This window comes from Melanostigma gelatinosum (genome assembly GCF_949748355.1).
Source record: "Melanostigma gelatinosum genome assembly, chromosome: 5".
Taxonomy (NCBI): Eukaryota; Metazoa; Chordata; class Actinopteri; order Perciformes; family Zoarcidae; genus Melanostigma; species Melanostigma gelatinosum.
In genome coordinates, this window is record NC_136638.1 from 16,276,236 (window position 1) to 16,294,051 (window position 17,816).

General features: G+C 43.5%; 2 protein-coding genes across 6 annotated transcripts in view; both read left to right on the forward strand.

The window, feature by feature from the left end:
- Window positions 1-17,816, forward strand: part of LOC306777142 (protocadherin alpha-C2-like) — a gene marked incomplete at its 5' end in the record, with an annotated part of 118,870 nt that overhangs the window by 82,830 nt on the left and 18,224 nt on the right. Inside the window, one exon of one of the 5 annotated variants that reach the window (XM_079268146.1) lies at window positions 3,766-6,183. The exons of the other annotated variants lie outside the window; for them this stretch is intronic. Coding sequence (XP_079124272.1) covers window positions 3,766-6,183 — 2,418 coding nt within the window. Of the gene's footprint in view, window positions 1-3,765; window positions 6,184-17,816 lie in introns of those variants that run through there. 5 annotated transcript variants of the gene reach the window in all.
- LOC306777545 (protocadherin alpha-13-like) lies at window positions 623-3,007 on the forward strand (the record flags this gene model as incomplete). The annotated part of the gene is made up of 1 exon (XM_079268710.1): window positions 623-3,007. One exon carries the CDS (start codon window positions 623-625, stop codon window positions 3,005-3,007), a length of 2,385 nt encoding a protein of 794 aa, XP_079124836.1.

The window sequence follows — 17,816 nt, forward strand, 5'->3', positions numbered from 1 at the left end:
GGTGCTGAAAACATATTGGTCCTTGTCCTCCAGGGTTACAATCCAAAAAGTACTGCAGGAATTATGTTATTAATCATGTTTTAAATTTAGGCTATCATTCATCAATTAGTTAAGCTTGAAAATAGCTGAAGTGCCTTTTTAAATATGACAGTTCTGTTTACGTCTGTTACCTCTACCAGAATATTGATGATGCATCTTTTCTGTGTGCTATATTCATGTCAGATAGTTCACAGCAATTGTTCTGAAGTAATCACATACTATTTAGCCTGGTCTTTTCCTCTTTTGTAAAAGCTAACTTTTAGTCTCTCCTCAAAACATTCAGGAATACAATGTATTACACGTGTTACGTACAGGGTGTGCAACTCGATTCAAGAAACTATTTTCATGTCCATGTTGTAACACGTGGGGTCGCTGATGACCACGTGTTGTTGTAAGCTCGGTGTTTTCAGTCTCCTCCTTCCCGTGTGAAGCGTCAGCAGACTGCGAGTGCTTTGTGTGGAAAAACACGAGCGGCGAGAAAGAGGAGCGGACTGGAGTGGATGGGATTTTAAATGTTGCCAGATCGAGTGGCGTTTTATGGATGAATATAATTTGTAATGCGTCACTTTCTATGAAAGCAGCGATGGGCCGTGGAAGGAATGACGGGATACTCTGTTGGCTGTTCATCCTGTTTTTATCTGACGGGTCTGCTGCTCAGATATTCTACTCCGTTCCCGAGGAGGTGGACAAAGGGACTGTTGTTGGGAATCTCGCAAAGGATTTAAATGTCAACGTTCGAGACCTGCAAACGAGGAATCTAAATATCGTGTCTGGGTACAGTAAGAAATATTTCGAAGCTAATTTCAAAACGGGGGATCTTTATGTCAACGAGCGACTAGACCGCGAGGAGCTTTGTCCAAACACGATCAAATGCACGCTAAACTTAGAGGCGATACTGAGCGATCCTATGGTACTCCATCGCATTGAGGTGGTTATTGTTGATATGAATGACAACGCACCGGCCTTCGTTGAGAAGTCATATTCACTTAACATATCTGAATTATCACCTAAGGGCGAACACTTCTTGCTTCCCCTGGCTCTTGATGCAGATCCGGGAAGTCACTCAGTGAAGACTTACAGGCTGAATCAAAATGAATACTTCTCCCTCGATGTGCAGGGCGGTGGAGAACATAGTGCATCTGCTGAATTAGTGCTACTGAAAGCTTTAGATCGTGAAAAACAAGCTGTCATTAAACTATCACTGACCGCTGTGGATGGAGGAAAGCCTCCTAAATCCGGAACATTAAACATACATGTAAATGTTCTGGATGCCAATGATAACACGCCGTCATTTAGTAAAACACTCTACAAGGCGCGGGTGAATGAAAATGCGCGACCTGGAACATTTATGATTCAACTGAGTGCGACAGATTTAGACGAAGAGGACAACGGGAGGATCACGTATTCTTTTGTCAAACGTGGAAATTTCGATCCCGCAGATATGTTTGTAATGAACGCAGAAACTGGGGAAATCACAGTTAAGGGTTATTTGGATTACGAAGCACAGTCAGTGTACGAAATTCATGTTCAAGCAACAGATCAGGGCGCTTTGCCTCGTAAGGCAAATGGAAAGCTGCTGGTGGAGGTAGTTGACGTTAACGACAATGCTCCAGAAATTGTGGTGACGTCACTCATGAACCCGGTTAAAGAAGACGCGGACATAGGGAGCGTTGTCGCTTTAGTGACAGTGACCGACAAAGATGGAGGAAAAAACGGTCAGACTCGCTGTTCACTTGTTGGTTCTGAACCGTTTAAGCTCACTTCCAACTATAAAAATTATTACTCTTTAGTTGTTGATGGAGCTCTTGATAGAGAAGGACACTCGTTTTACAATGTCACGATTACAGCTGCTGATGAGGGGACCCCGCCTCTATCCAGCACCAGCGTTATCACTGTTCAGGTTTCTGATGTCAATGATAACGCGCCTCATTTCCTTGAGCCCGTGATTAACATTTATGTAAAAGAAAACAGTCCAGTTGGAGCTCGTATCTATTCGATAACTGCAGTCGATCCTGATACAGACGAAAACGCGAGAGTAACATACTCATTAGATGGAGATTCAAAAAGTATTCCGATAACTTCTGTTGTAAACATCAACTCAGAGACTGGAGACATCGTCAGTCTGCAGTCTTTTAATTACGAGGAGTTAAACACGTTTCAGTTTAAAGTTCAGGCCACAGACTCTGGTGTTCCTCCGCTCAGCAGCAACGTGACTGTGAACGTTTTAGTCCTGGATGAGAATGACAACAGTCCCACGATCCTCGCGCCCTATTCTGAGCACGGCTCAGTTAACAGTGAGAGCATCCCCTATTCTGCTGAAGCGGGATACTTTGTGGCAAAGATCAGGGCTGTAGACACAGACTCTGGATACAATGCGCTGCTCTCTTATCACCTCTCTGAGACCAAAGGAAACAACCTCTTCCGGATCGGAACCAGCACCGGAGAGATCAGGACTAAGAGGAGAATGAGTGACAATGACCTGAAAACTCACCCCTTGGTGGTGATGGTTTCTGATAACGGAGAACCCTCCCTGTCAGCTACTGTGTCTATTGAGGTGGTGGTGGTTGAAAGCACAGCTGACATCCAGACTCAGTTCAGACATGTGCCCATAAAGGAGGACAGCTTCTCTGACTTGAACCTGTATCTGCTGATCGCCATTGCGTCGGTGTCAGTGATCTTTCTGCTGAGCCTCATCAGTTTACTAGCTGTCAAATGCCACAGGACAGACGGCAGTTTCAGCAGGTACAGCGCCCCAATGATCACCACCCACCCTGACGGGAGCTGGTCTTACTCCAAAGCTACTCAGCAGTATGACGTGTGTTTCAGCTCAGACACGCTGAAGAGTGACGTAGTGGTTTTCCCCGGACCGTTTCCTCCTGTAGATGGTGAATTGATCAGTATTAATGGAGGAGACACTTTTGACAGAACTCAGACTTTACCAAGTAAAGACAAGGTGAGTTGTTTGTAAACTAAAAGTAGATTTATTTATGTATTGTGCATTACATTTCTAAAATACATGTAATAATCAGATTATCAGATTTCGGATACTTTCAACATTTGCGGGCTTTTCGTGATATATTTAATTTGTGGTTGTGAATGCAAATTGATACAAAGTAATACTTTGGTTGATATACATGTAAATTATCAATTGTTTGACAATTTTTTTCCACAAAAAGTAATTCACTACATGATGCTGGTTGTTGGGAAATTCATGTTTGATATTCTTCGGAGCAGTTGCTGAACTTGTATGTATTTATAGTTGTGAAGTCGTTGGTCAAGTTTGATGTGACACTGCTGACCAGTGGAGACGCTGTCCATGGTCCTGAACTCTGAAATGGTGTTTTTATGCATGGAAAGCATTACTTCTGAAATACGGTGTGCCTTGGAAAAACCCAGCTGATATCGCTTTTACATTAGAACCTGTGTTTGTTGTGAACGAGGTTTAATTACATTTTCCATTGAAACATACTTTTCATCTGCTTTGACCTCCTGCAAATGTAGGCTATATTTAAGTCTATAATATGTATGTATTTTTGGTCTTTGTATATTAGCACCAAAATAACAGTTGATGTCGCTCGAGACCACAATATTCGGGAGGCTCCTTTTGTCCCCAGGCTCCTCCTCTCCGTACGAAGCATCAGTAGTCCAGCCCTGCTTTGTCAGAGAATACACACATGGTCACAGGACAGTTACGGGCTTCGTCTGGTATTCATCTTAAGTGAGGACATGTTCGAAAATGATCATTTCTTTCATTCTGTGGCAGCGATGGGACGTGGAGGACTAACAGTCACGATTTGGATACAAATAACAGCGTTGCTTTGTTTATGTGATGGGTCTACAGCGCAGCTCTCGTTCTCCGTTTCCGAGGAGGTTGACAAAGGAACGGTCGTGGGAAATCTCGCTAAGGATTTACAGATTAATGTTCACGACTTGGAAAAACGGGATTTAAGAGTTGCATCTGGCAATTCTAAGAAATATTTCGACGTGGATTTTAAAACGGCTGCTCTCTATGTTTGCGATCGGATTGATCGTGAAGAGCTCTGCCCAAATACGGAAAAATGTTCCCTGAACGTCGAAGCCATTCTGAGCCATCCAATGACTCTGCATCGCATAGAGGTACAAATTATTGATATTAACGATAATGCGCCATATTTTCGTGAACAAGAAAAGACTTTCAATATTTTGGAGTCTTCTTTTACCGGGGAGAGATATCTCCTCCCAGTGGCTAACGACGCAGACACGGGCAGTAACTCGGTAAAGAGCTACAAGCTGACTCCAAGTGAGTATTTCTCTTTGGACGTACAGAGCGGCGGACAGCACAGCGAGTCTGCTGAGCTGGTGCTACAGAAAGCTTTAGACAGAGAGAAACAGTCTGTTATCCACCTTACTTTAACTGCTCTGGACGGAGGAAAACCAGCAAGGTCAGGGACGTTAAAAATAGTGGTCCATGTTATAGATACAAATGACAATGTTCCAGTATTTAGTCAACCTCTGTATAAGGCCCAGGTCAGTGAAAACGCTCCATTACAGACACCAATACTGACTGTAACTGCAACAGATTTAGATGAGGGAATAAACGGTGAGATTGTGTATTCTTTTATTGAGAGAGGGAATTTCAATCCTGAGGCTTTGTTTTCGATAAAACCAGATACAGGGGAAATATGTGTAAGGGGAAAAATAGACTATGAAGAGAACACAGCTTATGATATCCGTGTGCAGGCAAGAGATAAAGGTACACCTTCTCGAAGTGTGCATGGTAAAGTGTTAGTGGAAGTGACTGATGTTAATGACAATTTACCTGAAATCATTATTACCTCTCTTATGAGCCCAGTTAGAGAGGATGCTGAGGTAGGTACAGTGGTCGCTTTGGTGACAGTGACAGATAAAGATGGGGGTAAAAATGGTCTCACTAGTGCTAACATTCTCGGGTCGGTGCCTTTTAAACTTAAGCTAAACTACAAAAACTATTATTCATTGACAGTTGATGGACCCCTTGACAGAGAGAGTGTTCCTCAGTATAATGTCACCATCATAGCTACTGATGAAGGCACCCCACCTCTCTCCAGCACCAGTGTTATTCCTGTTCACATTTCTGATGTGAATGACAACGCCCCATTATTCTCAGAGCCTGTGATTAATGTATATGTGAAAGAGAATAGTGCAGTGGGAGCTACTATCTTTACTATAACAGCAGTTGATCCTGATACAGCAGAAAATGCAAAAGTAACATATTCATCATTAGTTGGTATTTCCAAAACTATTCCACTGACTAGTGTTATTAACGTCAACTCAGAGACTGGAGACATAGTCAGTCTGCAGTCTTTTAACTACGAGGAGTTAAACACGTTTCAGTTTAAAGTTCAGGCCACAGACTCTGGTGTTCCTCCGCTCAGCAGCAATGTGACTGTGAACGTTTTGGTCCTGGATGAGAATGACAACAGTCCCACGATCCTCGCGCCCTATTCTGAGCACGGCTCCGTTAACAGTGAGAGCATCCCCTATTCTGCTGAAGCGGGATACTTTGTGGCAAAGATCAGGGCTGTAGACGCAGACTCTGGATACAATGCGCTGCTCTCTTATCACCTCTCTGAACCCAAAGGAAACAACCTCTTCCGGATCGGAACCAGCACCGGAGAGATCAGGACGAAGAGGAGAATGAGTGACAATGACCTGAAAACTCACCCCTTGGTGGTGATGGTTTCTGATAACGGAGAACCCTCCCTGTCAGCTACTGTGTCTATTGAGGTGGTGGTGGTTGAAAGCACAGCTGACATCCAGACTCAGTTCAGACATGTGCCCATAAAGGAGGACAGCTTCTCTGACTTGAACCTGTATCTGCTGATCGCCATTGCGTCGGTGTCAGTGATCTTTCTGCTGAGCCTCATCAGTTTAATAGCTGTCAGATGCCACAGGACAGACGGCAGTTTCAGCAGGTACAGCGCCCCGATGATCACCACCCACCCTGACGGGAGCTGGTCTTACTCCAAAGCTACTCAGCAGTATGACGTGTGTTTCGGCTCAGACACGCTGAAGAGTGACATGGTGGTTTTCCCCGGACCGTTTCCTCCTGTAGATGGTGAACTGATCAGTATTAACGGAGGGGAAACATTTACACGGACTCAGACTTTACCCAATAAAGAAAAGGTAAGGGCGATGGCACACAAAACACAGGTTGGCGGTGATCAAATGTTTTACTTTTTAACATAAAGCCATTCTATTGCTAATGCAGCTGACCATTTCAGGACCACAATGAAAATAAGTTTTAGACTTTATTGTTTGTCTTTGATACTTCTCATTAAACCAATTCAAGGTTGCTCATATTGTCATTGAAGGGTGGAACATGAAGAAATGCTTCAGTCTAAATTTGTTCCTCGGTGACCTGTTGGTGAATTATTTTAGCCCTTGTTTGGTATCCAACAATTTAGCAGTTTCCAAAACATTTTTGATATTTACCCTCATTCCAAATCCTGTTCAAATAGTTATAATAGGCTACCCACTCTTGCTATAATATCAAGTTATGTGTGTTGAATTTGTATGTGAGTTTAAGACGCTTGGAATATAGTTACGCTTCAGATTTGCTACTTCATCCTGACTTTTTATTATTACTTTCCTCTGACTTCAAATTACCACAAGATGTCGCCATCAGCTCACAGAGGTAAACACGTTTCATATGCGACGCTCCTCCCTTTTCGTTTAAGAGGTTTGTAATTCTTTGTTCGTGGCAGTGAAGCACATTCTCACTTGAGAGGCTCTGATCTGGATGTATCATTACTGAGCAATGTTACCGCTGGTGTGAATTTCTCGACTTAACTGGTTTGGCAGGCAATAGACAGAATGCAACAAGGGAATATTTTCAGGCATTGGATTATTTTTTTGTTCCATGTATCTCGGATATGGAGTCTTGCAGCAGCACAGGTTGTGTATTCTGTTACGGAGGAATCGAGCCCCGGCACCACTGTCGGTAATTTGGCGAAGGACTTGCATCTGAACGTACAAGAATTGGAGACTCGCGGTTTTCAGATTTCAGGACCAAATACGAGGTATTTCGAGGCAGATGTTAAGACTGGGATACTTTTGGTGAAAGACAGAATAGACCGAGAGGAGCTCTGCTCTCGTAATGTGAAATGCTCTCTGGAAGTGGAAGCCATCGTGAACTCCCCACTGAATCTCTTTCGCTTTGAGGTGAAAATTGTGGATATAAATGACAACGCGCCCTCTTTTCGGATACCGGGAATTGTGTTGAACGTGTCAGAGTTAGCTTTTCCTGGTGAAAGATTTGCACTAGCAAAGGCCTACGATGCAGATGTCGGCAGTTATTCGGTTAAAATCTACAAGCTGAGTCAAAATGAACATTTCACCCTGGATGTACAGAATGGTGGAGAGCCGACTATGTCTGCTGATATGGTGCTGCAGAAAGCCTTAGACCGCGAGAAACAGCCACTTATCAAACTTACACTGACAGCTGTAGATGGAGGTAAACCTCCGAAATCAGGCACGTTACAAATCACCGTTAATGTGCAAGATGTAAATGATAATATTCCAATGTTTGACCAGCCGCTGTATAAAGCCACAGTGCTCGAGAACACGGCGCACGGTGCCACCGTGATTTCTGTGCATGCCCGGGACTTAGATGAGGGGCTGAACGGAGAAATACTTTATTCTTTTATTAACCAAGACAATGATAATGATGTTGATAAATTCTCCATTAATCACCAAACTGGGGAGATTACGGTAAATGGTGAATTGGATCACGAAAAAAACAATGCAGTTGAAATTCGGGTTCAAGCAAAAGACAAAGGAGCAAATCCAAGAGCATCTCATTGTAAAGTACTCGTTGAAATCACGGATGTTAATGACAATCCACCAGAAATATCAGTAACATCCTTAGTCAACATAGTGAGGGAAGATGCACCGCTAGACACAATGGTTGGGCTTATAACAGTGAGAGATATCGACGCAGATAAAAATGGCGTTGTTCAGGTTAGAATAGTTGATTCAGTGCCCTTTACAATTAAGAACACGTATAAAAATCATTATTCTTTGGTCGTAGACGGGACTCTCGACAGAGAACGAGCTTCCCAATATAATGTAACAATAAAGGCGAGTGACGAAGGGGTTCCGCATCTTTCCAGTACAAGCGTTATTACGGTCCACGTGTCTGATGTCAATGACAACGCACCTCGTTTTAAGGAGCCCGTAATAAACATTTTCGTCAAAGAGAACAGTCCCGTAGGCGCCGTTATTTATACTATGACTGCAGATGATCCGGATTTAGATGGAAATGCAAAAGTAACGTATTCAGTGATTAATAAAAAACATAAAAACAATATAATAGGGTCGGTCATAAACGTCAACTCAGAGACTGGAGACATTGTCAGTCTGCAGTCTTTTAACTACGAGGAGTTAAACACGTTTCAGTTTAAAGTTCAGGCCACCGACTCTGGTGTTCCTCCGCTCAGCAGCAACGTGACTGTGAACGTTTTAGTCCTGGATGAGAATGACAACAGTCCCACGATCCTCGCGCCCTATTCTGAGCACGGCTCCGTTAACAGTGAGAGCATCCCCTATTCTGCTGAAGCGGGATACTTTGTGGCAAAGATCAGGGCTGTAGACGCAGACTCTGGATACAATGCGCTGCTCTCTTATCACCTCTCTGAGCCCAAAGGAAACAACCTCTTCCGGATCGGAACCAGCACCGGAGAGATCAGGACTAAGAGGAGAATGAGTGACAATGACCTGAAAACTCACCCCTTGGTGGTGATGGTTTCTGATAACGGAGAACCCTCCCTGTCAGCTACTGTGTCTATTGAGGTGGTGGTGGTTGAAAGCACAGCTGACATCCAGACTCAGTTCAGACATGTGCCCATAAAGGAGGACAGCTTCTCTGACTTGAACCTGTATCTGCTGATCGCAATTGCGTCGGTGTCGGTGATCTTTCTGCTGAGCCTCATCAGTTTAATAGCTGTCAAATGCCACAGGACAGACGGCAGTTTCAGCAGGTACAGCGCCCCGATGATCACCACCCACCCTGACGGGAGCTGGTCTTACTCTGAAGCTACTCAGCAGTATGACGTGTGTTTCAGCTCAGACACGCTGAAGAGTGACGTAGTGGTTTACCCCGGACCGTTTCCTCCTGTAGATGGTGAACTGATCAGTATTAACGGAGGAGATACTTTTACCAGAACTCATACTTTACCCAACACAGACAAGGTAAGATGTAATCCTCCCCACTGAGTTGGCAACCAACTTTACTTTTGAATAATCCGTCTCCTCCAGTATACATTACTAGCTCTGCTTAGTTGGAAGAAGTGTTGTCTAATATTTGTTTCAGCCTACTTTTTTTCCTCCTCCTCTGCCTGCCTTTGGTAGAAGCGCTATCCATGGTACTGAAATCGCCTGTTAGACCTGTGCTCATTGTCCACCATGACAGGCTCACAGAGCGGAAAACTTGTGTGTAGTCCTGCCAAAAACTATAACTTCATATCAACACGTAATAAAGAAGTATCCGTAGGTTAAGTGAATGTCGAAGTGCAATTGAGTGCTTAATACCACCTCACAGCCCAATAATTGTAGCTTGGATGTTTAGAAAACATTAGAAAACGAGAATAACCTCACATAATGATGTATTATAGACTATAGGCGCAACAGTATCAGACTGTATTTTGTTTACAGAAAACATGGTATTTTGTAAAAACAACAACAGAGACGGATGGCGTATGGCAGGTTACTGCACGCGATACTACGTGGGGTCTGTATCACGAAATGTCTGTTCCAACATAGCTAACACACTACTTCCGCTTCGCTATACAGGCTCCATAGGCTCCAGGCTGAGTGATTAAGCAAGCAGGGAATGTTTGGAATCGACTAAACACACATTTAAAACGTACCACGGATGTTGTTGACTTGATATTATGGTCCATTGTGTTGAAAACCTAAATTTACCGGATATAAGTTGAACTGCTAAGCAAACAATCGGGTTCAATAAGCCACGATGACGTTAATGTCACAGAAACAGCTTCGTCTCAGTGAGGCCAAAAGACTCCCAGAATGTAAACACGACATTTAAAAATCCAGGCGCTTCTTCTTCGCCCCGTTCCTGTTGGTCAGCGGCACTGCGCTCAGTTCTGCCACTAATTGCTTCAAGCGGTACTGCATCCATTCTGATAGTAGCTAACGTCTGTTGTCGTTCACAAGCGAAGACACGTTGTACGTAGCGTGCATTGTATTGCCCTCCTGCTGCATGGAAACCACCTCAGTCCATCTGAGTAAGTGTTGACTTTGTTACTTCACAAGCAGCCTACATGGACATGAGCATGTCGATCTTTGGCTAATTTCAAACCCTGCTTCTTTCATGTGAACGACGTCATGGCTAGGTTGTAAAATCAGAAGTAAACAGTCCTAGTGACCAGCTTTTTGATGACCTGTGGTGACCTAGTTTCTTTTTTTGCTGATTGAAACCAGTGAGTCGAGCTGAAGATGACATGAGTCTTGATGGAGGGCTTATGTGGCATTACAGGGAATTACTGGCAGCAGCTATGCTTATTGAGTTGGACTTCTGTTTTGATTTGCTTTAGTTTCGATTTTAGCCTTCACATATAACTTGTTGTCTGGTTGCTCTAGTCGGTTATACACATGTTTCCTGGTTCTGTATTCAAGCTGTCGGTAGTGCACTGTCTTACACTTAAATTAATGTACCTTGATGACAAAAGTACAAACAGCTTCATCATTCTATTAAAACCTAATTAAAACAGAAGTGTTATTATTAACATTTGGTTGCTATGTTCTGTTCTGTGTCTCTGCAAACTGTCACAGTGAGCCAGGACCCTGAACCTGAAGCAGTTCAATTGAATTCAGCTGTCATAAAATGTATAATGTACACCTGTGCTTTCCCTACTGTGTTCATGTCTAAATGTATTCTGTGAAGAAGGCCAATGACAATGATTAAGGTGTACTTTGTCCCACCTTACCAGGTACAACAGGGAAGTGAGGGAGATGTTAATCAAGCACAATACATGCTCACACTGTCTTGAGCAGAGATCGAATTCAGCAAAATAAGTGAAACACCTGTGTGTTCAGATCATGGGTGTGATACAGCGACAGGGACTATTTCCATAGCTGGTTAGACATATTTTTGTCTATCTTTGATATTGCTTATTCATATATGTTCTAGTCTCGCAATTGAATGGGTTTCTCCTGAGCTGTTTCTGCTTCTCTGGAGGCACACATTATTCTTTGCATTATTCACCATTAGAGCTTTTAACTCTCTCCCATTTGTACTCATAATATTCCTGCATTTGCAGAGCAATAACATACATACGTATTTAGTTGGTTCAGTAATATCCTTCTGAAAAATCCACAGGTCTTATGTTTTTAATTCACTATGCCATTCCCCTCAGCTGTTCGGAATATAACTTCAAGATTCCAGTGTATTGTTAAACACAGCACTTTTCGTGGATAGTATCTCTAGCAATATATTACCACCCTGAGAAAGGGTCAGTTTGCCTCTGTCTTTTTACTGTTAATGTCAATGAATAGTGAGCCTACGACATTATCTGTGTCTCTTGGATACTTTTTCTCTGCTCATGAAATACAAATTTAAATTATTTAATTATTGAAACAACATACTCACATCCCTATTATTCAATAGTTTGCAATTTGATCCACTAGTTATTATTCTTTCTTCTTTATTTGTCTTACTCTGCCTGCTCTTATTTCTCCATTTCCATTCCTCTGCAATATCTCTTCCTCCTCTATGCTGCCAGAACTCCTTCCCCTCCCCCTCTCACCTCACCAGCTCTCCCTGAGAAGGGGAGCAGCTGAGAGAACTAACAGGGAATTAATGTCCATCTCTGCAGACATGTGTGCCATCAGCCTTTGAGCGCCGTAAACACCATCTAATATATTTTCATTAGCATCCCTAATGTGTGTACAGAGTCAACCCTGATCCACTGATGCCAAGTACACAGGTGCTGTGTGGATTCTGTTTTGATTGAATTTGTCAGTAGTTAAATCTAGCTGTATTTGTGTGTTAGTTATGTAGCCTATTTAATGGTGTTATCATCGCTCCTAACTGCTGGAGTGTGTTCAGATATTTCCGGTGAAGCTAACAGGGCAACATTGTGTTGTGGTGGATCTGTGATGCTTTGAGTCACTCGGATGGTGTGACCTCATTTCAGGGAGTGGTCCGGCTGATCTGTCAAACCTCAGTTCGTTTAGTTGGTTCAGTGTGAAGGAGACTGAACCAGGGCTTCATGTGCTCTCAAACAGACTTCACATATTGCAGGCCTGTGCGTATAGGCCATGTGAAGCTCTTCAGTGGGTCAGCGTGTGATTTAAAAATGACAGCGCGCTTCATGCGTCTGAATGAACCTGTGTTTTCGTTGCCTCGCTCTCTCGCCGATACAGTCTCTGCTATAGAGTACACGCTCTCCATACTGTGGTTCCTGAAACAATGCCTGGAGCTGTCTCTGCGTAAAAAAAAAGTGGTTCAGTACACGTTCTGTATGCTGCAGAGAGAGGGGGGGGGGGGGGGGGGGAGGGGCAGGTACTTTTCCGCTACTCTCTGCAGCAGCAGGAAGCTTCGGCACCGATCGAGGTATCGGCTCCGCTCGGCTCAGCTCTCCCTCCTCCTCTGCTCTGCGGCGGGGCGGGGCCGACAACACCTACTGTCAATCACGGCGAAAACTGTTGGGCGGGGCAAAAGCCAGGGCGGATGAGGAGGAGAGGCTTTTATGCAACCATCAGAACACCGTGTTTCTGTGCCAGTGTGTTGTTACAGAATATTCTTTTTATGGAGATGCGAAACTCTGCTTGTTTTTTTTTCATACAGCAGATATAGCCTGATGTGGGTGTTGTATAGAACCACGATGATAATAGTAGATACGTTGAGGATCTATTGGGAGAGCTATTGCATTTGGGCCGTGTGCATAACATGATGACTTGTGGTTTAGTGTATCTGATGGAAGCTTCTAACTCTGCCTTCCCCCGTGCTGCATTAAATTATTGATTCTACCCTAGGCTACATCATCCTGGTTGAAGCATACAGCTAAGTGGTTCACAGCTCATAGATTGCACTCATTAGAGGCATTCACCTCAGTCATTTTGGTGGCGTACACAGATGGTTCGACAGATGGACTTAAAGCATTACGTATGAATGTCCTTACCTCACCAAAGTGTAGCAGAGTGGTTAACACAGAATATATTCATTCTTCTTCTTCATGCACTGTCCGGCTGTCATACACATCTTGCGGAGCACTTCCTGTTTTTTTTCCTTTACAAGGGTGTGTCCTTTGTGTGAGTGAGGTTAGCTGCTATGTGTGGTTACCATGGAGACTGTTCTGAGCCTTAATGAAATGATGAACTAGTCTGTTTCCAGGGAGCTGCCAGTATGTACCCGCCCCCACCCAGACCTCAGCATGTGATGTGAGATGCAAGCAGGAAGGAAACAGGGATTCACACAATGGGGGGCGAGAGATGGAGAGAGAGATGGGGAGAGAGAGAGAGAGAGAGAGACAAAGAGAAAGATGGCAACCGAAGATGTGCAGCATCTTGAGCAGAAATGCCCAGTCAGATGGATGGTAAAGGAAGTGAGCAAGCCAGGAAGAAGTGTGCTGGATTAGAGAACCAGTTCTAAAAAGGGAGAGGGGTTTTTAGGGAAAGTCACAAATACAGCAGCACAGCCTTCAGCCTTGAGCATGAGATAGTGAGAAAACTGGAGCTTCTGAGGATGAGATGGACAAAAACAATATTAAATACATGCCCTGCAGCTGAGTGAGAACATCACAGGCTTACAATTGGTCACAGATAAAAGGAAGAACTTATCACCACCCCTCCCTTTCTCCCCCACTTCCACCAAACCATCCTCCACCCGTGCTCCCTCTTAGTGGCATCGGGATGTTCTTGCAGTCATTAGATTAGCTTTGTCATGCTCAGAACCACGGGTTCCGTCCTCTCCCATTCGGCAAGTATACAAAGCCAGGGCATCCTAAGAGGGAAGTATCCAAAGCCTGCCTGCGTTTTCTGATAGCTTTGTTCAGTGCCACAACAAGAATCTGTTTGATTTATGCAGGACAAACAAGGAGAGGGGGGGGGCTGTTTTTAGTTCTCACATGCCCTTTATTTCTGAAAGCAAGATACACTAGGGATCAGCACAAACAGGCATAGCCATGCAGAGAATGCAGTCCTGTGCCCGCTTATTGTGTCCTGAGTAAAAGTAAAAGGATTTTGCTTGCCACGGGACTTTTGTTTTGGAGATTTAAAAATGGGAAAGTTCTTGCGAGGAAAGTGTAATGAGAAGGTACGAGAACACAGCTTTATCATATGAACTCATTTACAAAGTTACCACTCACCAGTCTGTTTTTGCTAATACCATATACCTGTCTGTATTTTTCTGTTTTAGAAGGTTTATTTCATTTTATTTGAAAGTGATGCTGACAAAGCTAGTGATACATTGGAGCAGATGACCTTGGCTGTTTATTTCCTTTTTTGGTGAGGGAGACAGTGTCCAATACATGTATGTGAAATGTATAATTTATTTATGATAAATACATGGCTTGCTCTACCAATTACAGACAGTGGTACTGTTGGTTCTACAACCAGTATGCTTTATACTGCTTTTTCTCATCTCACCTCTGGAGGGTGTCTTGCTTTATCCATTGCGGTCACTGTGTTGAAAACGAGAGAGAGAAAATGACTGCCACTGCAGTCTGACATCTGTGCCCTTCTCTCTCTCTCTCTCTCTCTCTCTCTCTCTCTCTCTCTCTCTCTCTCTCTCTCTCTCTCTCTCTCTCTCTCTCTCTCTCTCTAACACACACACATTCATGGCTGGGATTATGTTTTAGTGCTTTGACTCAATGAGAGCCTGTGTGGATGGGCAGTGGGCTGATGATCACGTGTCCAACCCTTGTACTACTGACTTAATCCAACAGAGGGACCAATTTCACTGTCTCTCCCACTGCTGCTCCCTTTTGCTCAGTCGGCCTCTCCCACCCGTAGGATTGCATTTGCTTCTTCCTTTTTTTACTGAAGCATAAATGCTAAATATAACAATTGTGAGATTTTACTGAATATACTGTTTTGTTATCGTACCTATTTCATATTTCTGTTTCAGTAGAAGCGATAACCAAAGGACAGCATTGTTATGATTGGCTGACAAATGTAAAAATATTTCCTCTTTCCATCAAAAACTACATGTTTATTTATGCATCCTATAATAACACCTACCAAGGGAAGCATTCATCTTTAGACTAGTTAACATTCGTTGCAGATGTTGTTGCTGTCTCTTCTTAGAAAAGGTCTGTTTTGGCAGTGTCTTCGTTTCAGTGCATCTTTTTTATTTAGCTAAATCGGAAAGTACATTTCCTGACACCACAGACGATGCCGCCCACCCAACAGCCTGCAGACATTTCCTCCATTTTTCTCACTCACCTTCTTTTTGAACTAGCTTGGAGAATAGTATTTGTGCCTCTAACATTCTGCCAGTATGGCGTAATCCATAATACAATGCCATTGTGCAAAGTGGCACGAAACCAAACCTTTATGACATTTTGAATAACATGGATATGAAAACATAATGAAATTCATCTGTGAACCAGTAGTCAGTCAACATCAGTATAACCTCTCAGAGCCTGCATGTGCCTGTTCCCTGCAGTCAGTGCATCTGTTCATCAAAGCCCTTGATGGCTGTTCCTTGCCATTTAAGAATATAGGAAACAACAGCAAAAGATGCTTTGACATTCATTCAGACAAAATAGTGATGTCCTTAGATAGCATTTGAGTCGTTATAGTTGTACTGTGTGTTTGTGTGAGCGTGCATGCCTAAAGGCACAAATGACCTTTAAGTTTGCATGACTGCCTCTGTTGATGTGTTGACCGAGGGAGTGATGTAAGGAGTCCTGCTTCATGATAGCCCATCCGTGACCCGTTTCTCTGTGGATCTCTTGCTGTCATGTGACTCACTAAAATGGGGGGATTCCAGATAACAGACTCTGAGGCGAAGTAATATGAATGGCTTTTAGAGTGGTCGCTTACAGTGTTAATGAGGATGAGTCTTAGTGAAGGGAATGTTATTAATATGGTGGCTGTCCTGCATAATTGATGAAATGGGGGATGGGAGGGGGGTAAGTATTCTGGCAGAGAGAATTGACAAAGAGGGAGTCTTTTTTAAATTTCAATTATATCTCTTCCCCATAGCTTTCACAGAGTTGTATATCACCACTGATTTCTGTATCAGTCTGCAGAAGACATGAGCTGTTTCCACTTAAAACCCCAGTATGCCCCTCAGCCAGCTCTCATCTGGAACTGCAGATGAGCAGCTGGAGACTCTCCAGATTGGAGAAAGTAGGTGATAGACGGTTGGGGAAAGTGAGAATATGGATGGCTTTATGGGGGTGGGTGGGGGGGGGGGGGGATATAAAAGATGTCAAGGTCAGGTAAATTAATTGACGAGGAGGGAGATCGAAGTTGACATGTATCTTTTTTAAGACAAGATAAACATGAACACAGGTCTATCATCCAATTAGCTCCTTGAAATCTGTGTTTGTTGATGCGTAACAGGCGTCTGTCTGCAGGTGAAATAATAGTGATAGCTTTATCTGCAGAACCCTTGGGTGACAAATGAAATAATACACAGCTCAGCGGCGTGCAATTACCTCCGAAACAGATGGACGTATTTGAAACAGGTACGAGAGAGCTGTAATATATCCCAACACATCGGAAGAGAGGGCGAAATGAGGAGAATGAGAGGGACGGCAGCAAAGTTCAGGTGTGAATCCAGCTCTGCCTTTGTTGTTGGCGAGATAAATGACTCTTGTTTTCATTTTTTTGTGTCATTGACAAACACAGAGGTCCACATGTCCCACCGGGAAAATCTGATAAATGTCACGGTCAGCGTGGCAGACTGTAGAACCCTCAGAGACCCGGTTGAAAGAAACTCTGTGTTATCACTGCTGCTCAGTGGGATATAATGCGGAGAGAGAAGTGAATGCCAAATTATTTTGAAACAGTTTTGCCGAAAGACTGCAAATATCGGCAAAAAAAATCTCAGATTTAAATGAACATTATTTTATTACTGACCAGTAGGCTGCAACATATTGTTATTATGCTTTTAGAGGTATAAGCTACCACAAATTGAGTGTTTTAGAAACTTATTTTATGCAGAAGAGGGTTTTGTTTACTCTAATCATTTGTCTTGCTTCAACGGACATTTGGCTGCTTCTCCAACTCCCCCATTTCGCCACCTCCTCCTCATCGCCTTGGAGTGTGAAGAGTGACTCTGAATCTCTACATCCCCACATCCACTAGCATCTGAGTGAGTCACTGTCTTCTCCCCATCTCCCTGGATGCCAAGCGCTGTCATCGCCGTGGGCAGACCGGGCGTGGGTGAGAGTGGCAGCGCACCAGGAGAGGAAAAAGATTATGTGGACGGACGCTCATCTTGGCCCAGTGGCCGGGGTGAATCGAGACGGTTCATGGTCTCACAAGGCCACTTCACAGCATATCATTTGTTTGAAGGCTGATGGATCACATCAACACAGTTTTAATGTCGGTACCTTACGCATCGTTGTTGTTTGTCAGACTAATTGGTATTTATGTTCTGGGTGGCTCTCCAGGCCCAATTAACGCGATACTGTGAACTGGACTTGGATTGATTATGTTTTCACCGTCGTGGCTCCAGTGTTAGGTTAAAATTGAATATCAACATCTTCAGTTTCTCTCTGTCGTGTTGAACGCATTGCAATCCAATTTACTTGAATCTAATTCAAATCTGAATTCAATTT